Source organism: Oenanthe melanoleuca, chromosome 2 (assembly GCF_029582105.1).
Source record: "Oenanthe melanoleuca isolate GR-GAL-2019-014 chromosome 2, OMel1.0, whole genome shotgun sequence".
Lineage (NCBI taxonomy): Eukaryota > Metazoa > Chordata > Aves > Passeriformes > Muscicapidae > Oenanthe > Oenanthe melanoleuca.
In genome coordinates this window covers 22645468-22670585 of record NC_079335.1, presented here as the reverse complement: position 1 = coordinate 22670585, position 25118 = coordinate 22645468, and the positions used below count along the sequence as shown (strand labels likewise).

The 25118-nt window shown below is 44.3% G+C and overlaps 1 protein-coding gene across 1 annotated transcript in view; it reads left to right on the top strand.

The window, feature by feature from the left end:
- Positions 1–11912: 11912 nt before the first annotated feature.
- The window catches only part of SDC2 (syndecan 2), a 59716-nt gene continuing 46510 nt past the window's right edge, over positions 11913–25118 (top strand). Inside the window, exon 1 of the mRNA XM_056483801.1 lies at positions 11913–12203. Coding sequence (XP_056339776.1) covers positions 12144–12203 — 60 coding nt within the window. The 5' untranslated portion in view covers positions 11913–12143. The remainder of the gene's footprint in view (positions 12204–25118) is intronic.

Genomic DNA, 25118 nt, shown 5'->3' with positions numbered 1-25118 from the left:
AAATGATTATTGACGTCTTTAGGAGCTCAGCTGATGCAAGGTTAGTTACTTAACTGAGTTATCTGCTAGAGCCCTTGAACTAAAATAAAGGTTATTCTCACTGACAGCATCTTTTGTGTGTGTAAAAGCACAGGAGGACTCATTAAGGACTTTATTCTTTGAAATTCTTAGGAGTTGCACCAAAACCCTGCGGCTGCTAAATGTGTCCTTCCCGAGTTGGGATTTAATGAATTTAAAATGTTGTTCACTACAGAAAACAAGAAAGAAAGAGAAATCTTAAGTGTCACTGTCTAACATTAGTGAAGAATTTGGAAGGCAAATAGGTATTTTTTTTTCAATGTGAAGATATTTGCCATTTTTTCCAGCTTTCCTGGGGTTCTGCAGAAGCACTGCCTCTTGTACTGTCAAGCAAATCCTACTTCTGTAAAGAATTTCCTAGAACAATAGAGTGAAAGCACCTGTGATCTCAGAAGTGAGGTTTACTTTAGAGACCACACCACTATTCAGAGCCCTCCAGCACAGGCTGAGAACATGGGCTAATTTCTGACCAAGTCACAGCTGGCATTACATGTGAAAATCAGCAACATCCTCTACCTCTGTAAGTCTCTAAGGATTTAAAAGGACAATATGATTCTCCTTCTTCAAGCCTATTGCTGTTAACATGAGAAAGTCATACCAAATTTCAACTAACTGGTTGGAACTTTAGAAACATCCCTCTGTGCTTGTTCATCCCAGATGTGGCTGTCCATTATCCCTGCTCCTCATTCATGAAACATCTAAACCTTGTAAAGTGAAGCTTGTGGGACAGCAGCAATGATCTTCCCTGTGCCTAAAGAGCTGTTGTAGCATTTCAGGCAATGTCTAAGCAAATAATTTGAATAGCATGTGTGTTTATGATTTTCTTGGCTGCAGAAGAGCTCTTCCTCATCTGTGTTCTGGATCCTGTGCTGAAGGATTCCAGCACTCTGCAGTCCACTGCAAAGCAATGTGCTGGCAGAGCCTGCCACTGCAAGCCAGAGTGCAGAGGAAGGCACAGAGCAATCCCAATGACACATGTGGGAATATTCAAGGGACTTCTGTTGCTCATATGGGCTGCCATTTACAAACATGAGTCTTTACCATAAAGTTTGTGACTGTGCCTTCTACCCCACGTAAAGAAAGAGGGAAAAGAAGAAAGCACTCACTACCTTTGTTCAGGTGATAATTCCCAGTCCAATGCACATTAGTCTTTTTTCTCCCTACTGCTTGCATCCTTCTCCCTCCTATCCTCCCACTTCCTTCCACCACTACAAAGCCCTTCAAAGATCAAAGTCATCATTGACCATGAGTTTCCACAATGTTTCTGCTTCGACATTGGCTGGGAGCCAGCTGGCATGTGTTGAAAACCATCATAAGAATCTGTTTAATTACTGTTCCCAATGCAGTGTTTTAACAAAACACTGGAACGGACACAGTTCCAGCAATCTGATGCCCAGTGATGAGACACTGCAGCAGCACAGCCATGACTTTGACTTTTGCTCTTTTAATTCTTTTTTATTCCATACTATTAATACACTTTTTGGCCTGTTTTGAAAAGATACCTTTGCAAAAACAATAAAGAATATCTCTAAGATTTTCTTCAATTTAGTATTTTTATTTACTATTAAAATAGGTTCCACGTAGATTTGGTGAAATATACCAATACACCAATATTTTCAAAATATATCACTCACAAAAAATTACACTCTTTTTACTATGTCTCCTTGATCTGTGACCTGTTGTTGGATAAGCACACTCTCCTGGCTAGCCTTGGAGCTTATGTTAGGGTGATGATTGGCTGCTCCAGGCAGTGCTGGCAATTCATCCACTTGTTAAATTAAGCCCATTGTGGCTTAATGTATCTATGCCTTTTCCTGACCTTTGATATATGCCAGCTTCTGGTCCCTCCCAGAATCACTAGGTGGTTTCTCCAGTTCAGGGCTCTCTGGGCTCTACCCTGATCCAGGACCACATGTTTTTGTTGCCTCAGGAAATCACAGACTACAGGGCCAGCCTGTTGAAGCCATGCTCCATGAAGACAGTGGCTACTTCATTGAAGGACCTCATGCTGTACATCTCTCCAGCCAGTGGCACACATTTCCTTTCCCACCATGGTCTCAAATATGTGCAGTCAGCCAGTCTGGCCACATGCTGCCTCAGTGAGCAGCACTGTCTGGCACCAGGGTGCTCACAGCTACCACCACCATTGAAACAGGACAACCAAAACCTCTACCTGCTTCAAACTGTGCAGCTGGACACTCTTCAGGTCAATTGTGTCTAAGGCTTTGCACCTCAAGGGGCTCTGCCTGTGAGCCTCTGAGGTTACACCCACTGGGTCAGACTTGACCTCCTTGAGCATCTGCACTACTGCCTGGAATTATACCACAGGACTGACAGCTGCAATGCTCCAAATCAAGTACAGCCAAACCATAGAAACCCAAAGATTACATGGGGTAGGAGAAGTCTGAACTATCTGGCAGCAGAACAGCATCCATCCCAAAGTTCAAGGGATAAGGCACAGTTCCACTGTGCCACTCAGGATGGAAATTATGTCTGTGAGGCAGTGGCACCATCCACTGAGAGACATAATCAGAGCAGTCTGGCCAATGCACAAGTGATCTCTGTTTTGAGGAGTGAAACTGTTCTCATGGCCTCTTTGACCACAGCTATATACCTGCTATGCTTCATGTCACCCAGAAATCTGAGCTGCAGGTGCCCAGGACTGGATGGCGATAACAAGGCACGTCCTGCAGCTGAGGTCACTGCTGTCCTGGCAGACACAGCCCTCAGCTGAGGACATTGCTGTCCTGGCAGACACACCTTCCTGTGAGCCAGGGAAGCACTCCTGCTGCTCTGCAGTGGACAGCCTCCCTGGCAGCTCAAGGGACTGTGAATAATCCTTTTGAGCTCCTGCCACCAGTGCAAAGTGTGATCAGTACATAATGACGCCAATGGCAGAGTGTGAACCTTCTGCTTTGAGTGGCTGGCTTTCAACAACAGTGACAAGAAAGAGCTGGATATAAGGGACATTCAGAGGGCTCTGTCCTCCACACAGATCTCATGACAAGAATGTAGTCACCCCATCAGATCCCAGGACAGTGTTGCACACAGATCATGTATTAGGGACATATTACCATGGCATCTTCACCTTGCCCCTGTCTCATGTGACAAGTAAAACTTCTTGTCCTGCTTCTCTTGTTGCATCACACAGCCAGATGTGGAACCCAGCCCTGAGAAGCCTCACTCCCAGCATCTTGCCATAGGGCTTTTGCCCATGGCTGGAACAAACAGAGTAGGGGAAAAACGTGCCTTGAAGACAGCCATGATGTTGGACTGAGAACCTCAGCTTCCAGGGTCTGCCAGCAGGATACAGCACATGGTGGGTGAAGCTCACAGCACTGTCCCCTGTGACATGGCCATTTCAATAACTCCTCTGCTGCTCCTTCTTCCTGCTCTTCATCTCCTCCACAGTGGATTTAATCGAGGGTTAACTGCTCAGGGCTTTTGTTCAAAAAGACATCAGAATCTTCAAATTCTTGGTCACCCTATCTCAGCAATTAGGGTCTGAAAAACGATCTGGGGATGAGCACAAAATGTTGCCCTTGAGAGATCAAATGAAAATTTTACCAAAGATTTTATCATCTCCCTGGAGGTGGGATTTTCCCTAGAGATTTCTTGCACTTTAACTGGGTGTTCAGCTAGAAAGACCGCACATGTTGCTGTCTGACTGGTGTTTAATTTTTCTGCTTCCAAGATTTGCTTGACCTAAGATGAGAGCTATGAGTGGAGGGGAGGAAGGGGAGACAGGCTGGGCAGGAAACAGAGTCCAGTGAACTTCTGCAAACCTTAAACAACTGCAGTTGGCTGGCATTCAGTATGTGAGATGGACCAAGGTTCAGGGTGATTTATTTTATCTGGAATTGTTTCACATCTCTGGATATAATGTGTGGGGTTGGCTCCTGCTCCAAAAGCAAGTGGTCTTCTGAAGAAGCCTTTCAAGACGACATTCATTTATCTGTAGTGCAGCATTTGCCTTCTTCACATTCACAAATTTGGAACTAATTCCCTGTATGACATAGCATTTAATGAGTTTGTCTCCTGAATTCTGCAAAGCATTTAAAATACTTTGATGGCATTTTCTCTTTAGTAATTAATGTCTTATCAGTGAGTTTTGCAGAGTACAATGGCCTGATTCTCCTCCAATGCTGTTTTACATCTCTGTAGCTTCACTGACTACAAATTAGTTACTCCACATAGCAGGAGATGAGAATTAAGACCTTAAGACTACCACTATTTAATCACACGCTTTGAACTCATTTTCTCTCATTCAGAATCTATCCTTTGCTTGCAGCCCTACATAATTGCCATTGTACTGTCTTAGAAAGCTGGTCATTACTGAGAACGTGTGTACTAACTACCCTTTGATTTAGGAACCCCAAAATGAGGGATACTCCAGCCAGGGGAAACCCCCACCACACCATCTCATGGCAGCAGCTTTTCTCACTGGGTACCAGGCTTCCTTTGGAAACTGTTCTACAAGCTTTGAGGGACAGTGGTTATTATTTCATTTCACCCCTAATAAGCAGTTCTTTTTCTACATACCTGAGGAGTTTGCAATTAGACTCAAAAAATAAAAGCTTGCTGCAGGAAAATGAAGCTTTTTCTCTAGCACGAAGAGTCCAGCTGCATTTTCTCATGAAAACAGCCAGACCATAGACTCTCCTTGTACTGTAGACTAATTTGTTTTGATGCTCACAGGATGTATATCCTGAAATTGAATAAATATGCTGAAACATGCACAACCTGGACACATTTTTATTTCATTCTTTTGGCTCTGAATCCAGTTCCGTCCTAAGAAGGTAAAAAGTAAAAGCAACACCAACTGAGAAAGAGAAATGCAAAAAACCCAGATAGCTGTGATAAGGTTTGACATAGACAGATGCTTGCTGTTGGAATATATGTTTATTTAAAATATATTCATATCTGAACATTGAAGTACAAGCAGGCAAGAGTAGTAGATACTGTTTTAAAAAGACTTTCATTAATTACACACAAATCTGGACTAAGTTTAGCATGTTCAGTGAATTAAATGGGCAAGTACTTCAGGATCTGCTTATTCCCATAAGTTAGGAGGTGATAAGAGGTGTCAGCTAATTCAGGTGATTTTTTTCATGTGTGCAACCATTACTCATATGGGTGCAGATTTCCAGGGCCAGACAACAAAAGTTAGTTAAGTGGGATACATTTGGCATTATATATTAAGAACAACATGAAGAAAATTTTTGCTATAGAAACATTTAAGCTACAAAACAAAGTGCTTGAAGTTGAGAAAAATCAAAATTAAGGCTGTCCTTGCAACTAATGATGAATGATACCATCCTTAATTATAGTCATCTGTGTCACTGTCTCCATAGCTTTAAATTTCTACAACAAAGTACTGCATGGATCTTACTGCAGCATGGATCTTACTGACATCATCATCTCTCACTAAAAAAGCCAATTATTTATACTGATCAGCCAATGCAGGGCATTGGGGCTGACTGACATTTTCCCTTTGCTATTTGCTGACAGGAAAGATGGTGCCTTACTTCTGGCAGTGTAATTTCAAGGTCTGGAGGAGAATGCAGTTATTCAATTATGGAAGTTATAATTTTGTCTTGGTCAGGACTGTATCCTTCCCCTTCTTCTCTCAGCCACCCCAGCCACTGCACAGTCCTGCTTTCCTCTCTTGCTGCCCTCATGGGTATCACCTATCATGGCCTGATGTCCTGACATTTGCCCCTCTGTGCCAATGTCTCCTTCTTCTCCTCATTCTCCTTCTTCTTTCTTCTTCTTCTCCTCCTTCTTTCTTGTGTTTTTGTTTTTGTTCTTGTTCTTCTCCTCCTCCTTTTCTCCTCCTCCTCCTCCTCCTCATCCTTCTCCTCCTCCTCCTCCTTTCTTCTTTCTTTCTTCTTTCTTCTTTCTTCTTTCTTCTTCTGTCTCCAACTCCTACAACCACTGACCTCTCTTTATTCCTCCATGAGTAAACCAAATTCCTCTGTCTTTTCCCTTGCTGCACAGGCACACACAGCAGACCTTGTCTCACAAGTGCCAAGGGGAATTCTACAGCCCTTTTATTTGGAGACCAAGTAAGCACAGAAAGATTTCTATGGCTCTGAGCTGGAACATGTCTGGCCTAGATAGGATTTTTAGAAGTGAGAATTTAGCAAGCCTCTACTGAGCATGTACAAACTGCAAAGACAGTAAAGCACAGACATGGTCCAAAGCTGGGAATAATTGCCCAAATGTGTTGAAAAGAAAATTTCTGGTGTTTGGTTGACTTCTTTTGCCAAATTTTTGGGCTTTCCTTCCATGCATAGAGATAAAACATCTTCTCAGGGAAATTTTGGAGGGAATTTGTACTACCACAGACAAAATAACATACTTTCTCCTAACCTTGCTCTTGGAAACAGATGCACCATTCTTGATAAAACTTGCAAAACATAAACAAAATTAAACGAACGAAGTCAGCTAGAGGTTGATACCCAGTATAGGAGATTTCAGCTTGATGCATTAAACTTTGGCAAATGTATAAGCAACTGACAACAAGATATAATAATGAAAAAGTGTTGGGCAATCATTGCACCTCTAATTCATAACTCCCACACATTTTAAGATAATGGAAATTACTCATGTTCATCAGGAATTGAATAGATACTTCTGTTATTACTTGTATTATTCAGTTAGCAACAGCAGCCAAATGTATGTCTGACTTTCATTAACTTGAGCAGTATACCTTGCAGTATTAAAATCTATTTCAATTCAACCTTTCTGTATTTTTCTCCTGATGTACTGCATACAAACCTTAACCATGATATCATCTTTTGGGATAATAAACTAAATCAACAATGCATTTCATTTGCAGAGATCATCACATATGAGACACTTTCAGGTATGCAAATATCTCAGGCAAATATTGAGCCATGGCTCTAAATGGAACATTCAGAGATAACGAAATACCTTTTCTATTTTAAAGGTACATTTTGTCCTAAATAAAAAAAAAAAAAAAAAAAGAGCAATAGCCTTGGCTGGAATTGTCAGAGTGGTAAATTTCACCCTGTTCAGGAGGCCAGCACAAAGTGACACTGACAGTTAACATCCAAAGACAAAGCTTTTGTACCCAGAACAAAAGTGGGTTTTGGCCAAGTTTCATAATTTTTTGGTAGTTCTAGCTGTCAGCATTGTGTCATTCACTTTACTTATAGTTCTTAGTAGGCATCTCCCCTGGAAAATAGGTTCTTAAATCATCAAGGCACTTGGGGCATGTTTTTTAAAAGATTCAAAGAGCTGCTGAATAGCAGAGGATGAGCCCTGCTTCAGGATGCTGCCAAAGCTGGACTTCAATGCCAGGTGTAAAGGCCATCTTTGAATCTGGATGAAAGACTGGTTCAGATTTTCCCCTCTAGGAAGGGGTTGGGACTTTCTGGAAGTAACTCTCCTGGAAAGCTGGCTGATCCAATGAGCCCAAATGATTCCAGATCCCCCTGCTGCCCTGCACATCCCCCCTGCATCCCTCACCAGAGCAAAGCCCCCAGCCTGGGTGCACGTCTCAGTCTCTTTGCATGGACACTCCTTTTGCTGCACAGTGACAAACACAAACCAGCCCCCTTTGCAGGCAACTTTTTGGACTGTTTCACCATCTCATAGGAGGCTGCTGCTCGTGCTCTGCCTTTAATGCCATCCTTTTATCTTCTTATTACATCTCCCTACCGCTATACTTGTCCATGAAAAATGAACAAAATCAAGTTTTGTCAGCTGCATGTTTCTGTTGTCAGTTGTTGCAGCCATGCCCAGAGTTTCTGCTGCATTCCTATAAACCCCATCATTAAAAACCCCATATAGTCCAGCTGTGTGGTCCCAGTGGTGCCACAGCAGACACAACAAGCACTGGTTGCTCAGCAATGCCCTTAGCTCCTGCTGCCCTGTTGCTTCAGCTATCAGGGATGCCTGGTTTTGTGCAGACATGTTTTGTACTTCATATCTAACCAGAACAAAACTACAGATACAATAAAAATTAAATAACCTGCATGCATCTACGATTCAGAAACTGCATAGCAAAAGAGGCCTCAGGATCAAAGAGAAGCAAACATGTCCCAGGGTATTCTGGAGATGCTCAGAAGAGCTACCCTTTAGAACAACAGCCTGTTGAGGAAGGATGCATGTTCATGTAATTACACTGTTACAAACTGATGCAGAAAAAATTATTCATTGATGTGTTACCAAAAATTGCTGGCACCTCTCCTGTGGTTCAATAGCCCCATGAGTACCAGTCCCATTTTACTACATCCCTGAATTCAGATTATGTTACAGAACACAACTGCACTTAAAAATATTGCAGACATTTTTATAGAAGAGATGAGCAGTTCTATTGTTTTTAAATTAGAAGCATAAAATTTGGGAGTTTGGGGATGTAGTAATAAATCTCTTTAAACTGTCCTACCAACACATTGTACCAAGTTTTTTTTCAGGTCATTGTCAGTGTGGCTTCAAACAGATTTAACGTCAGCTGTATTTTTTCTTTTCACAGGTTCTGTCTCCCTTTGAATAAGTAATTTGAGAAAATTTGCCACCTCTTATGATCTTTGAATGTGATGCCAAGGCTATCCCATCCTGGGCACAAATACAACCATCACTCATTAACATAACCATCAGCTGTGGCCAACACCACCTTGTCACCCACTGTGGAGTGAGGCTCAGGGTTGTGTTTTGGGTCAAGCCTTCTCAACCATGACTTGTATTACTGAACAAATATGGAGAAATGGCATGATTAGGAACTCTCCTCCCCATGCAGATATCTTTCCTTAGCCCTGCTGGTGGTGCAAGTCACCTGCAGGATTGGCCATGCAAAAATGAATGCTTGGGAAGCAATCAAAAAATTGTGATGCACTTTTATCCTCAACGGTGCCTTGACAGCCATAGGCTGGAAACTTATTCCCAAGATTTCCCAACTTGCTTTTTGAATAGTTGCCATGTATTTCTAACCATGACTCTTTCCTAAAATTCCACTAACTCTCCCCTAAGGAGAGACTCAAAACTGAATTTTCAAATTTGGTGGACATTTGGGTCTTCTGTTGATAAGCACACTTGAGATCCTCTTGCAACCTTCCAGCACACAACATATTTTGAAAAAAAAAAGAAAATTGCATTTGGTGAAGTTTGTCTCTTAATCTCACCTGAATCCCACTCCTGCCTGGTTTGACCCAATGTTGGTGTGGTGATTGGGTGGCTGGTGTCCTCTGGAGTGCTGGGGGGACCCAGGGTGACACAAAGGCAGCACAGTGAACACTGCCTGACAGGCCTGCAGCTGCTTGTCCATGGGACCACACATGGAAATGCTCTTAATGCTGTACAGTGCTTCCAGACAGGAGCCTCAGGAGAGTGGGGAGGAAGTAAGTGGGACACAGGACAATATTTTATTATTTCTGTGAACTACAAGGGTTATTTGTTTTCTTTTTTTAATCCTCATGGTAATTTCTGTCTTTTCAAATGATCTGTCTGGCTTCTGGTCTTTAGTTCTGCTCCTTCTAGCATTAGTGTGTGTGTCTATCTTCATGTTTGGCATCAGATATCGTCCCCACAGAGGCTTAAGGATCTGGAGGATTTGCAGGTCTCAGCCCCAGATCCTTCAAGGGCACTGCCCATAAGTACACTGGTGGTCCACGAGGAGCCCATTTGTTGCCATCATCTTTGCCTGAGGAAGGCCTTCTCTTTGCTTGTTGCAGATGGTATTTTGACCTTTGATAGATTCTGCAAGTATGTTAAACCCTGGTAACCATGCAGTGTAAAACGAAAGTAAAGCTAAGCTTACCTGACAAATTAAAAGACACGCCTGTTAAAGAACGCTAAGAATGTTAAAGAATGCTTAAAAAAAACACCCTCATGTAGTAAATCATCTGCCCCTTGGTGTCTGACGACCCTTAGGATGCTTCCCATATGCAGCATCTTTGTCTTCCCATTTGCTCTTTTATGTTATTTGTTTCTAATGTGGTGTTCTGTTTTCCTAATGTTAAGGAATGCTTTTTCTGGTTTCCCCCTTGACTGGGGGCAAGTTGCAATCCTTGCAACTCCTCATCTCTCCCCTCCCTGCAGACTGGGCTGCCTGTAAGACCCCCATGCCTATGTGGGCTCATACAGATTCTGCCCAAACGGAGTTTTAGTCCCTTTGCTTCACTGTATTTCACTCATCCACATCAAAGAGAGCTGAAATTGTTGCTTAGTTAAATTGAAATCTGGCTGCCTACAAAGGAAGAGGATACTGCAGCATACTTTGAAGGAGAAAGATTGCATTAAACAATCTGTTTAATATACTGAACACATTAAACAATCTGTGTGTGTGACACCAAGAGGGAGCAGACCACTGAAAATCTGGTAGGATTTCAGTGGGGAACGCAGCCTAAAAATCAATGACATGGCATGTCCGGAAGGTGGGTCTAGAAATAGCAAGTGTGGTAACAGTCGAGAGGTATCATGTTCCTGGGAGTGGGTCGCACACAGCAAGAGCAATCCAAGCACGGCCAGTCTCCCCTCGGAGGAGAAGGGTCCATTCCCAGCCATTCCCAGTGCCACTGCCCAGCACAGGCTCAGCCACAGGGATCGCCAGGGATGTGTTTGCCTGGGAAAGTGATGAGTGGGGTGAGAGATTGCTTCTGCCAGATTGTTTTATTTTCTTACATGGCATGCCTGTTTTGATAGGAAGGCAAGCAGATCGGGAACTGGAGGCGGTGGGGATCTCAACACAACCCGTTGGCCAAAGTCCTTCACAGAGCACAGGGTAAGCAAAGTGAAGGGCATGGAAAAACATCTGCCTGGGAAAAACATCTCCCTGGGCTTCTTTTACCCTCTCCGGGGCCCGGGACCTCTGACAGGGATAGATTTTGCTCAAACAAAAGAGACCATTATGGTCCTTGTGACCATTTAATTCAGGCTATAAAACGCTGTTTGCTACCTTCTGACAGAAATCAGCAGTCGTAGTTTGCAAGCGAGACTGATATATTTTGCTTTCCTGGTTATTGCTCCTTTCCCATGTCCAATGACTGATGTCATGTATGTACACGTTCAGGGGTGGAAACATGCTGGCAATGTGCAAGCGGATCGGGCTGAGGCTCCTAAGCACCGCAAAAGCACAATTTTTCCCAGTTGAGAAATACCACGGACTAGTTGTAGCAAGACTTCTTGTTTTGCCTTCTGGAGCACACATTCTTGGTGCTGTCAATTCCTGAAATATTTATTTTAAAGACATAGCTTCTGGATCCATGTAATTAGCTACAAATGGCAGCCCCTCTTACTTTGCCGCCCCTCACCCTTAAAAGTTTCTACTTGTTGAGGGCGAAAAGTCTAAAGAAATAAATTCTGAGGCAAAAAGCTAAGTGGGGATTCACGATGAGCTGGCATTTTCGGGATAGCCCCTCTTCCCGTGATTTTTGACCCGTCCATTTTGCTTTTTTGCCGACCCTTGCAGCTCCAGCGAGGCTGGCGGGAGGGCGGCGCGGAGCAGCGGAGCGAGCCCCGGCAGCGCAGCGCTGCTGCGAACACCCGCCCGCATTTCCCTGGCGAAGGGGAGCCTTTCCACGTCCCCGATTTTGTACGGGGCCAGCCTGCTCCCGGTCCGTCCGCGGCGCTGCTCATGTTTTCCACTGGGGGGGAGGACGAGAGAGGGGAGACCAAGGCGGAGGAGGAGGAGGAGAGGAGGAGAAGGGAGGGGGGGAAAGTTGCTTGAATTTGCGAGGGGCGAGAGCCGGCGGTGGCGGCGCGCTGCTTCTTTCCACTGGCTGGGGGAGCTGCCAATCTGTGTTGTAATCCTGCAGGAATTTCTGCGGGGTTTAACTGGGAGCCGCGGCGCCGCCGCCGCGCACTCGGGGCGGAGGGAGGGCGGCGGAGCCGGCAGCGAGCAGCCTGCAGCCCGCGAGCACCGGGCCCGCCGGGCAGCGCCGGAGCGCAGCGCCGAGCCCGCGGACGGAGCGCGGCGGGCCGGACCCGGGGCGCCACCGGCCCTGCCCCGCGCCCCCGGGCGCTGCCCAGCGCCGCCGGCCCCCGCTTTCTCCTTTGTGCCCGGCCCCCGGCGGCGCCGCGCCGGCTCCGCGGGAATAATGCGGGGCGTGTGGCTGGCGCTCACCGTCAGCTTCGTGGCCTGCGCCTCCGGGCAGCCGGTGAGTGCGGGGCAGAGGGGACGGGACGGGACGGGACGCGGGCGGCAGCCTCGGCTCCGGCAGCCGAGCGCGGGGCATCGCCGTCCGCCGGGTACCGGGCTGGCTCGGGGGCATCTGTTGATAGCTGAGCGGTCTGCAAACGGCCGGCACCGTTCCGTAACGAAAGAAAGAGAGAAGCCCCCCACTCAACCCTAACGAACAGAAATATCCAAAACCCCAAACAGCCCCACGAAGCCGAGAGGACCACCCTGCCGGAGCGGAGCACCCTGCCGCCCTCCGGCGAAGCTCGGCCGAAGTTTGCCGCAAGGACCCAGCCGCCAGCCGGCCCCAGAGCCCCCCCGGTGCCTCTCTCCCTGTCTCTCCGGAGGAGGGGCGGCTGGCCGGCGCCCGAGGGGCCGCGGCGCGGGGCCGGGGCTGGGTTGAGCAGCGGGGCCGGGTCCGGCAGCGGGGCTGTGTCCGGGAGCGGGACTTGCTTCCGTCCCGGGCCGCCCCGTGTGCGACCGGCCGCCCGAGGAGATCGCCGCGTCCCCGGCTTCGCGGGCGCTGAGGCGGCAGCGCCGCTTGCACCGCCAGCCCCGGTGCCGAGCCTGCCGCGGACCCGGCCGGCCCTTCCCCTCGGAATTGCCGAGGTGCTCGGGATAATGCTGCTGTTTACACTTTTTCCGCGCCACCAGTGTATTCGCTAACCGGGCCCTGTGCTTAATGCAATTAGCTCTGTTGCCGGGATTTGTACCCCTGGGAAAGCCTCTCTCCGGCGAACCTCCCACCCTTTCGTGGCAGGAGCCGGCGAGGAGCGGCCGGAGGGTTTTGGTCTTTGCCGTCGGTGGATCTGAGACTGTCGTGAGGGAAGCGTATGCAAATGACACTGATGCAGTGTTTGGGCAAATGTTAGGAAATGATAAATTGAGGTTTCAGTATGAAATTAAAAAAAAACCCATGACAATTTAATCCAATTAAAATGAGCCGCTTCACTGAACTAAATAATGTCACTAGCTTGGGTTAATTTTTCAAGTTCTCTAGCTGTTGTGTGAATTAGCCAAGTCATAGCCTTCGTGAAATCTGGCTCATCATTATGGGTTTCTAAGGATACAACTGCAAAACACTTTCTTAAAGACGGATTAAAAACCGGTTGGGTAGAGCACAGACCCTTGTTTCCACTAAGTATAACTGTGCTGTGGAAACACCCTTGGCTAATGAGGTACAATATACTTTAATTTTATAGAAACGCTGTTAGTACGAAGTTCTCCGGCAGAGTACTATTAAACTGCCACAGTAATTAGTGAAGTATTAAGTTTGATGGGTTTTTGCCGTAGGATGAACACACCGTGGCAGTGTGAGGTGGGTTGTTGGGGCGGTGTGGTTCAGGGGGCAGCGGGGGGAGCCTGCCTGGCTCTGCTGCAGCGCCCTTACTGCTGCCAGAAAGTTCAGGGACTGGAAAAGTGAAAGGAGGTTGGTCTTTTTCCTTTTCTTTCACCTCCCTTCTTTTTCCTTTAACTGTGCCTGGCAGCAGCTTTATGGTCCCTTAAGACAGGATTTTGTAGACCAGTCTCTGGGAAAAGACAGATGCCAAATCTGTCTTCTCTGAAGAAGTCTGTCCTTGTCGTAAGAGGAATTCTATATGGATGCTTAAAAAACCCTCCCAGCTCTCCAGACTACTGTCAAATGGATTTAGCTCTAAATTTCTTTGTGTTTTTAGATTCTACTATTATCATTATTCAGGCAAAACCATAAGGTAAAAATACAATTTTTGATGAAGTAAATTATCCATGAGTCTTTTGAGCAGAGGAGGGGGAAGCTGCAGCAGATTTGGTTTTTTAAAGCAATGACTTCCCTGTGTTGGGTCCACGTAACCAACAAACAGTTTTATTGGGTGTGCCAAGGAGATTTTAGCAGTGTGGAAGTGAGACCTGCCACTGAGCCCACGGGGGTGGATTGTGGGTGCTGGGTGTGTGCTCTGTGTGCCGTGGGCTGTCACACCGCAGCTGCGCTCTGTTGTGCCATGGCAGCTTCCCCAGGGAGCAGCTGCTTCAGGACAGGGCTGTGATGGAGAGGCTGAGAGGAGCCCAGCCTGCTCCTGCCAGCCTGCACATGGTGGCAAGCGTCACCCACACCCAGGCTGGTGGATTGCAGCTGGGGCTTGTGAGGGTTTGCTGCCATCAGCACAGTGTGCAGTGAGACATCAGGTTACAGTGGGCTCTGGTAACCTCTGTGGGTCTGGAAGGACACAGGGGATTGGCCCAGACTTGGCTGAATGGCAGAAAATGTGCTTTCTAGCTACCTTGAAAGTTTCTTGTTTTGATTAAAGGAGAGGGAAGGACACTGACATGAAACTGCTGGAAAGAAAAGGAAAACTCAATGAGTGAGAGGCCTGATGCGCCTTTTAAAAGGTTGAGCCCTTGAGCCCAGTCCTGATGATGCTGGGAGCCAGCTTTTGCTGATTTTAATAGCAGCAGAGAGCAGTGCCAAGTATCCAGCTGTAGTTGTCAGCTCCCATTCGGAAGAGGCTGCTAAACCTTTCCGTTTCGTTCTAGTTTGCAGAGTGGGACGAATGGTTTTCCAGAGCTCGTGTGACAGTCTGATCCTCTCTGCATGCCCAAGTGCACACTGAGAAACTTTGCTGGCTAGCAGGTTGTGCTGCATACTGCAGTGTTACTGTGCTGCTCTTCTCACAGAAGGCTAAGTCCATCTCTCCCAGGGAGGCTTCTGGAGTCTGGAGGTTGCTTCACATCATCAATACATGCGTGTGGGGCTGGATTTGGGACTTCCAGTGAAACAGAGCTTTGGGGCATCACCTGAGTGGTCTTTTGGTTTCTTGCGTAAGCATCTGGCTGCTGAGTTGTTGGCATAAATATAATCATTGAAAGACCTCCAAGGGTAATATTTGGTATATTTTTCAGAAGTATTTAATATTTCAGAAGCACAATGCTGTAATTTTCCTACATTGGTTTCTAATGGTTACTTTGGTTTTGGAATTTGGAAAATTTATAGTGTGTTGGAGAGGAGGGATGTTTTTTTAAAAAAGGCGGTTAGACTTCAGAGATAGTAATTACAGGAAAAGAAGGGCTGAAGAGATAGCTGGTATTTAGATTTATAGACTGTGTGTTTCTTTCTATGTGCATTAAATTTGCTTTGTCAAATAAGTTCCAAAGAGAGGAGGAAGTCTTTTCAGTCTTGATTTATTTTTACCCACCTCCAATTCATATGTACTTTTTCACTGTGGAATTAATAAATGTTCATCTGTTGCTTTTTGTGGTTTGGCAACACATGGAATGTGCCATGGCTGCTTCCCTTGCTCTTACTGAAGTTCTGGGCTCTGCCATCCAACAACTGCCTGCACCACCATGCACTGGAAATTCTGGGGAGCTCTAGGGTTTGCCACCAGTCTTGGGTATTACAGCCACCCCTTAGATGGATGTTCTCAGGAGCCACTTTCTGGAAATGAGTTTCCCTCTAAGGTTAGATTATCGTTTAAAAATTAAAGAGCAGATGAATCTTGATCCAAGATCAAGCACTAAAGTTCCTCTTTTTAATGTCTTAGCCCTGAGGTCTGCATTGGAACTGACTTAGTATTGAGCCTAAAGTACACAGGTATTTTCTCTGCATTTTTTCCTAGATCCTTATCAAGGAAGTAAATGAGAGCATCATCTTCAGGAACAAGTCAGGACAAATATTTTAGGGTTTGAAGTTGGGTGCTAGGATTATGGTTCTTGGGCAGATAACACCTCTGTGGTAGGTTTGAGACAGTTACTGCAGGTAATGGAATAAAGATGATGGACTTTGGAGAGTGTGGAGTAAGTCTGAAATTTGCTTGGAGGTTTGGTGCATCTAAGTTTCTATAGTCCTAAATTAAGTGTAATCTCAGGATGACGAGATAAAAGCCTAACTTCTTGACTAGTAGAGGTGCAAGTTATGAGAAGTTCCTTGTCAAACACACAGCCATGATCTAATTCCTCTGTGGGGGAGAGCTGCCTGCCATCCTTGGTGGGGATCGTGGCATTTTGGCAGGGCTTCCTGAGCTTGGGGAAGAGCCTGCAGAGGAGCCAGTTGTTTGCAGAGCTCTCCTTTTGCACTGCTCTTTATGAAGAGTTGTCTTATGAAATGTCAAGCAGAGGCACATGGATGGCATTTATTAATTACATTTTCTCACCAAATTGACTTTTGCCATTGAGCAATTTAAATATCTTGCTTATGGCAAAGAGTTGCAGGCTTTAGTAAGGCTCAACAGCTGAACAAAGAACTCTTGTCTAGTTATGGAGAAGTGCTCCTTTGTCTTCTGAATAGATACGACAGACTGTGATTTTTAACATAAATGTTGTGTTTGAGATGGACAAGCTTATTTGAGGCCTCATATAAGACCCTACTTGACTCTGAGTCATAAAGATGCCCTCTGTGCTCCTGCATTTGAGAGAGGATGCACAAGTCATGAGCAAGTGATTTGGTCCACATTCAAGTCGCTTTGCAATTGGTATTGTAGGAAGCATGAGAGAATTACCGGAGGCTGTTCTTTGAACGGCTTGTTTGGTTATCTTCAGTTTATGCTTACAAGATGGTAATAAATTGCTATCTATAATATTTTCAGGACTAGTAATTTTATTCATAGGTTACATGACACTATTCAGTGATTTGGGAACATGATTTCTCCTGCTCACATTGAAGTATAATTTGCAGTCTCTTGAGTACAGACTGCATTAGTGTTTGACCCTCTGATAATGACAGTTCTCTGTATGTATGTTGTTTCCTTGATTAGCTCAGCCCTGGGGGATGCTTTCAAAAGCATACTAGATACTTAGGCAGAAATACAGAATACATGTGATCCTCAGAAGTAGTGGAATACTGATTGCAGTAGGAGGAAACGTAGCATTTAACAGCCATTTGCAACAAGTGCATTTGCGCTGAGCAAATTATTTTTGTTGATGTCTCAAGCAGGAGTTTCATTTAAAGTGAAATAATGAGTAATAGGGTGGTGATGAATCTGCAGAAATTGGCTTTGTCCATAGATAGGCTATTAGAGTGTCGTATATATAAGCTGTGCTTAACTAGAGCCTGAGCTGGATGCTCCATCTGAAATCACTATTTTTAGTTTATATATAAACAACTTCTTCAGAAATCTCCCTTCTAAGCTAAATTGTTTTGTTCCCAAGGTGAATTGATTTGGAGAAGTTCAAATAAAAACCTGTTTGGCTGTGTTTGAGTTGTAAGCATGAAGATAAACACATTGTACTTTCATTAATAGTAAGGAGACAAAGGGACTTGAAGAAGGTCAAATGGCCTGTGGTATACACAGGCACAGAATCAAAATGTTCAGAAGCCAGCATTGTGATTAACAACCAGAATATATGGTCTGTATTTAAATATTATGTTGGCACACATATTTTGTTCCTGTTTGATTAACCATAATAAAGCATAATTTTCTCAAGTGGTGCTTCCACACTAATGGAAGTTACTTGTCACCTTTCAGATCAGTGTGACGTGACCCATCCCTGTTATTTGAAGTGTATTTCAGAAGTGTGACTGTCTGTGTGGACTGAAAGGGCTGACTCTCACAGAGCTGTAGGAAAGAGTGCTGCTAAAGTAATGTAGCCTGGGAGATGAAGTACTTCCCAGGAAGGAGCTGGGAGCATGACCAATGTAGCCTCAAGACTAAGGATGTTTCAACAGAGAACAAAAATTGCATTCTACTCACTGCCACATAAATGAATAACCTAACCAGGTCTTCCCTCTGCCACCCTTCACAGGATCACTTCTCATATGTCTGCTTCTGTCCTTCCATTAATTATACAAGTAGCAGCAAGCTTTTCTCATTCTCTGAGCTGAGCTGCATTAATTCCAGCTGTGTTGATTCTTCAATATCTGCAGGAGTAGCAGGCTGGACACAGTACCCGGAGGGCACAGCCCAACCCCACACACTTGATATCTTTTGGCTTTAAGAGCAGAGTCCTGTTTTCTTTTTGGACTGGAGTCTGCAGAGGAAGGCTAGAAATGGCTTTGAATACATGGTGTATGTTGCAGGCTGCAGAGATGAGCCATGTCCAGGAGACAGATTCCTCCTTTCCCATGTTGTTTATTTGTGCTCACTCTGGATGCAGAAATTCCAGAATCAGTGTGTCACTTAAACTGATTACCAGGTGAAAGCATCCACAAAGCCTTTCCATTCAAATCCTTTTCAAGTGCAGTTCCATGTTCAAATACATAGTCACTGAGGTGTGACATTACTGGTGTTCTTATCATTCAAAATGAAAACCTGCAAGGGAAGCAAAGAGGAAAGGTGAAGGTAGTTCAAAGTAATGGAAAAACACCATATTTGGGACAGCCAGAAATTGAGCTTCCGTTGAATATAAATTTGTGACATTGCATAAATAAAAACAGATATGTCTTAGGTCCTGTAAATAATAATAATAATAATAATAATAATAACTTATAATTCCTGCTGCAAGGATGTGCATAAGATAACGCTGCTGAGAAGCAAGATTCTGACAATTTTTGTGGAAAGGAGATTGCAAAACCTTCAGGTCCTGTCCTGTCTGTGGGACTAGATCTTCTCCCAGTTTGGGCACTTGGTACCTGCTCTGATGGCAGTGCAAGCACGTAGGAAAGTGTTTGTCCAGCAAGGAGGAGTGTCTGTGAACAGCATATATGAAATTTGGTTGTGCTGGTTCCAGACTTGTGTAAATGTCATTGAGAGAAGGTGTAAAGTTCTCAGGAACTGCTAAGGCAGTGTCCAAAGTTAGAAGATTAATGCTTTAGAATAATTGGTAGCTTAAGCATCTGTAGCGTCTGCAACTCACAAGTCTCCTTCTCCATGGTATAACAAGAAAAATGGCTAGTCCTGGAGACAGGAAAAGTTATTAAAGTGCCATGTATATATTCTAAATTCTTGTCTTTGGTGGAGCTGTTTATGATTTTCCAGACATGTGCTCTGTGATTATTTCTCATCCATGAAGGATGATTTTTTCTTTGAATGTGACATCTAAAATGTCATTAAATGAAACCTCTTGGGGTACTTTTGAAATTATGAGACTGTCTTCCACACAGCATTCAGCACTGACCTCTCTCCAGCTGTTGCAGTTCTAGCTTGAAAAGTCTTTGAAACTTTGTGTGTTTATGTGTTTTTTATGGAACTTTATATCGAGCTCTATTTTACATATATTTTGATTCTTTTATATTGTTGTGTGTGTGTCTTTCAAGTGTCAGGAAAAGAAATGCCCCACAGAACATGCTTCCCAGTAAAATAAACAGAATAAAATTTCTCTCAAAATCATGTGAATAATTTTCTTGACATGAATTAGTGTGGAAGGAGCAGCCTCTCTGACTTTACTTACCAAGGGAAAAAGCCTTAAACAAAAGGTGTTCTTTTCTTTTTTTTTTTTTTTTTTTTTTTTTTTTTTTTTTTTTTTTTTTTTGTTTCTTCACTAGTGATGTAATACAGAGGTTTCATAAATTTTCTCCCATATGTGTGAATTGATCCTCCATAGCTCCCATAGGTGGTTTTTGTTTGATTCTCCAGCACAGCCTTTTCTCTATCCTAAAAGTTCTGGTAAGGGGACAGGCATAGTCATCACTGAGTTGGAAGAATTTGGGTCTAAGAAGAAAAACTGTAATAGTGGTTTGCACAGGTCTGTACCTGACCTGACCAGGCTGGGAGGTCCCACTAGAGCTGCTGTGACTTCAGTGGACCCCTGGCTCAGCAGAAATTATCTATCTGTGTTGCAATTGAATTTGCCTTTTTATGGCTTTTGGCCAAAATATTTCAGTTGACATGTCTATCTGCTGCATGGAAGCATGACAGATGTCTCCAGAAATTTCTAGAGAGTTTGGCAGTGACAAAACCCTCTGGCAAACCGTGAGATGGTTTTTGCTCCTGTGGTAGGAGCTGTGGTCCTTCCTGCAGCACAGAGAGGAGGAATGGCACAGAGGTGTTGGAAGAAGGAACAAGTCTGATAACTGGCTATAAAGAGATACATTATTTAACAGCCTGAAATAATGAAGACTCATGATTTGTGTTTGGATAATATTTTGACATCTCTGCATCATTGCTTGATGGTCTGACTGTGCAGGGTTTGATGGTGAGGAAAATAGCTTCCCTGGCCTCCTGTTAAAACAGACTTGGGTCCTTAAAGTGTGCAGGTGCTGGAGGAGGCAGGTCCTTGAAGCTGAGTTGAGTTGTTGTCTCCAGTGGTGCTGCCTACTGCAAATGTTTTTCTCTGATGCTGTTTTGGCCAGCCATGCCCTGCAGAGGAGCAGGGCTGTGTCTGCAAGGGGGATCTTTGCCTTTGTGGGGCTCAGCTCAGTAATAAATTGCCTTTCTGCTGCTGTGGAGATGCAGTGTGCCCATGCCACTGGGCTCTCTGAATGAGGGAACTTCTGAGCTCCTGGTGACACAGAGCATTTGATCCAGAATGGTTCAAGACCTTAACAGTATGGCTGCCATGAAAATGCCACTTCTTGTCTGTTTCACAACTGTGGGGCATTAGAGAAGGGAAATTACCTTTCTTTTGCTTTTGTTTTTACAGTAATTCACAGCCTGAAAAGCTTATTCTACCCTTGGCTGGTTTGGGTGTTGTGCTTGACTAATGTTGCTTGACCATATCTCTCCCATTTAACCAAAAGCTGGTGACTTGGCATCTTGACGTAGGTCTCTTCTGGTGGACACCTTGAATTGGTCTTCTGCCTGGTGGCATAAACTTAATAGTGATGTAGATTCTTCTACACTTTTTTTGAGAACCACGGATGTTGTTCTGTAGGTTAAGGAAGTCCTCTGGGTTGTGAATATTTTGTGATGCTACTGACTTCATGTGCCAGAAAGTATTTAATTTTTGAGTTTTTTCTTCTGACCTTCTTTATCTGCACTGAAAGAATTTGGAAGCTTTAGGTTATGGCAAAAAACTCCTTTACTTTAGGGAAAGAAATGTAGTGGTTCTGTGATGTACAGGTAGTAGTCTCTGTGATGCTTTACCATTTCTTGTTACATCTAGGATCTGAGGCTTGCCTCCTCTGGTTTATGTGGGTAAATGTATTTGACTTGAGGAACCTGATGAGGACTGAGGAGTAAACTTCTGGCAGACACTGTCAGTCTTAAAAAAGGTGGGTAGGATCCCTTGCCATGAAGGTTTTGCTATAAAGACAGAGCTGGCACACTTCCCACATAGTAAAGTCGCTCACATGGAATTTCTGTATTTGTGATCAGAGATGAGGGGTCCTAAGGGAGGATTAGCAAGAGTATTTTTGGGGATTTCTCTGTGGCTTCCTAGAGATGCACAGAAAAAGCTAATCTCTCTCTCTCTCTCTCATTATTCAATTCTGCTAATTTAATTGGAAAACCTCCTTAGAGCAGTGTCTGGCAGCTAGCTGTAGCAGCTGTACAATTAGTAGTGTCACCTAACAGGAGAGCAAAACAAGGAGCAGTAGGAAACTGGAGTAGGATGTTTCGGTGTATCTTAACAACCCTCCCAAGGACCAAGCTTAGAGTGAGTTCAGCTGTGAATTTTAAGAGCTTAAAAACCTTAGGAAAAGTCTGATTTTTAAAGACTAAAAATTCTGAATGACTTGATGAAACAGTTTTGAGGTTTAGGCATTGTAGGTTACTTATAGATTTTTTTTTTTTTTTAATGAAAATTTACACAAGCAGGACTGGGTATGGGACTGATAAGCTCTATTGCCCATTCTTCAGGATGTGAACAGTAAAGCTGAGCAGGGAAACTCCCAGCTTGGCTGCTGGACTGTTTTATTTGGGGACAGCCCTGAAGGCCATCAAGAGCAAGAGCTGGCATGGAGGACAGCACCAGCCCCATCAGGAGGTGATGGAGCCATGGGCAGTGAAGTTCCCTGGTTGCACAGTCCAGGGCTGTACCTAGGCACAGGAGGGCAGAGGCAGGTTTGCATTTGAGTCACCAGCTTGGCACTTTACAGCCTCACATGGTTAATTACTGTGATGCTAATGTCATTCAGCCATCTCTGTATATTCAGAGAGCACTGAGATAAGAGCATATGTGGGGCAAGTCATGGTTTAGCCATCTCTGTGGCATTAGTGGTTATCATATTTGAAATGTGTGACCTGTGGTTACAAAGGATAGCTTTTGGGAGTGCTGTTAACCAAGTGGCATATGTCAGGGACTGGAAAATCTAGGCTATTTATAATTACCCACAGGTGGAGAGGGAAGCAGTGATGCATAATACCAGTAATAATTATCAGCAGTGTAGAAGTTCATCTCTTAAGCTGTTGGGTCTAATGCACTAAAAAGTATTTGATCTGAAGTCTGGCACAGCCTTCAAATGGAGCCGTTCAAAGGCGTCCTGACCTAATTCTGCTGCGGAAGTGTGTGAGTCTTTCTCATTCCCCTAATTTCTTGCAGAAGGTTTCAATGATAAAGTCTTCATCCTCTACACATGTATATATTTTACTGCAGTGCTTTTGAATAAAAGCAGCCCTTGCAGGCCAGGTGGTAAATATAGTACTCAGTGTAACAGAAAAGATGCTCAGTTTATCAGAGGCATGTCCTCCTGTGTTTTGCAGTTGTCAGTCAGCTTTCCTTAAGACCTTTTTATTTGCTGGATCTTTTTGTGATTAATTGAAGTTCGGTGCTGGCTCTGTACTTTGAGTAAAGTCTTCATGTTATGCTTATATTTTAGTGAAAACCTCTAAAATGTAAAGCAGCTTTTATTTAAAAGTTTGCTTCCTTTTCCATGGAAATAAATCATTAAATTGTAGAACATTGTCCATGTAGCTATGTAGATGTATCAATTAAAGCATAAAGCATAAGTGCTTTGACTTTCCTCTTGATAAGTCAAAGCAGATGTAAGACGTGTCTTAATGGACTTTTGTCTTCAAAAGAAAATGGGGGGAAAACAGGTTTATTTTTCAACAGTGGCAAAATAGAGTGTACTGCTGGGATGGGCAGTGCTCTGTGCTTTTGTCTGTGTTGGTGTAGACTGTTTTTATCAGAAGATAAATCCGAACAAAGCAACACAAACTGAAGGCTTTTAAATTCTGTCTGACCTGTCACTTGTACAATTTCTCATGCCATTATCACCACAGTGGTAGTGTATGACTACCAGTTTCCTACCAGCAGTGTTGCTTTTTGTTCAGTGTGGGATGTTTTAACTTGTGCTGGTGATATTTCTGAGCAATGCTGCACAGTACATGGTAACTACAGTGCACTTTATTGTAATTTATACCTTAAGTTATTTATTTGCTCTTTTTCTTTGCAATCTCTTGTGATTCCAACCTCATTAGACTGATGTTTTTTTCTCTCCCTCCTGCTGCTTTTGTGCTATCAGACACAAAAGGTAACTGTTAGCATTGGCAGTGCTCTTCAGTCTCATGTTGCAAGTACAAGATCCAAGAGTAGAAGAAAAGGTAGATGAAAAACTGGGCTGGCTCTGGGCTTTTGCCCACTCTCAGGAATCCTGCTCCCTCAGCTCACAGCAATGAAAAAGAGGGAGTGGGGAGGAGTTGGTTGTGAGTGACCAGAGTATTGGCAGAGCTGTTGGCAGGAAGGGGATGCTGGACTGCTGACATGTCTTGGCCGGACCTTAATTAAAGGAGAAGCTTGGAGGTGGCTGGTTTGGGCTGGAAAAGAGTTGCGGTATCAGGGATGCTAATTCCATCTTTGACTCATTAGCTGTGTCCATTCGACAGCACTGGAGCTCACAAACCAAGTGTTTAACCAGACATGGATGATTTGAGCACTGCATCCCTCATCCCCTTTGCTTTTTGGAAAGTGAGTGTGTGGAGCCAAGTGTTGCAGCTTGGCTTTTCTCTCTGCTCTTTGGATTTTCTTGGAAGACTTCTGTGTTCTCCCTTCTGACTGTGGAAGGATGGGAATGATGGGTGCAAATTGCTCCACCTCTGATCTGTAACCTCACTTCAAAACTTATTTGTGCAAATCACCTTTGTCTGTTTAAGTGATCAGTGACTGTTTGCTCAGATGGAGGGGGAGCCATCTGAAGTTGGGACTTGCTGAAGTGTCAGATTACCGAGGGCACTATAATCAAATTGACAGCTGCTTTCCTTATGCTGTACTGAAACAAAATATCCCAAACCATTCCGCAGAGCCTCACCAAATACATTAACCTCAGTGCTTTTACTCTTTCCACGAGTTGGTGGATTACTTAGCACTCTTGGCTAATGAAATCCAGGAGTGCTCATCTCTCTCCATGGATACCAGAGGGGAAAATGTTGAGTGTTGCTCCCCAAGAATGCCAAGGTGTGCACGGCCTGATGTCCATGCTCAAAGCTTGCAGTGCCTGTGCTTGTGCTCCCACTGGAGATGCTGAGCCTGGCACAGGAGGGTGGCATTATCTGTGGCTCAGCAGCTGCTCTGTGTGTGCACACCTCTCCATCCCCTGTGCAGTGAGCATCCTGTTAACCCAGCCCTGTCTCCCTCCCACCCCTTCAAGGTATTTGCACTTGCCCTTAAGTAACCATTTCTTTCTTTGGCTTCTTAAGCTGACACACTTTGACATGCTCTGGGGTGAAAAATGGGAGGTGCTTCTTGAAATAGCCTGATGTGCTGCGCAGGAAAAGTCTTGTTTGAAGAGCAGGCTATGAGAGTCCTCTCTGAGCTCTATTTTCACCTTCTTTGAATAATATCAGTTTCTTTTATTTTAAACAAAAACTCATGTGGGTGTCTTAGACACAGGAAAAAAAAAAAAAAAACCAACCAAAAATACCTTGCTAAAGTTTGGGTACAGTTTATTTCCAGTAATGAAGAGCAAGCCTGTGTAGGGAAGAAGTTTGCATGAAATAATGGGATAAATAAGACTATTGGAATATGCTGGTCCTGGGCTTTATTGTGGGACTTCCAGTAAAGTTTTGGGAATAATCATCTGGTACAAAGCCTTTTCTGAATATTTTCACCCCTTCAGAAAGAATTATTAATGTTTGGCCTGCCAGAGTTTTACTCTGGGAGCAGTCAG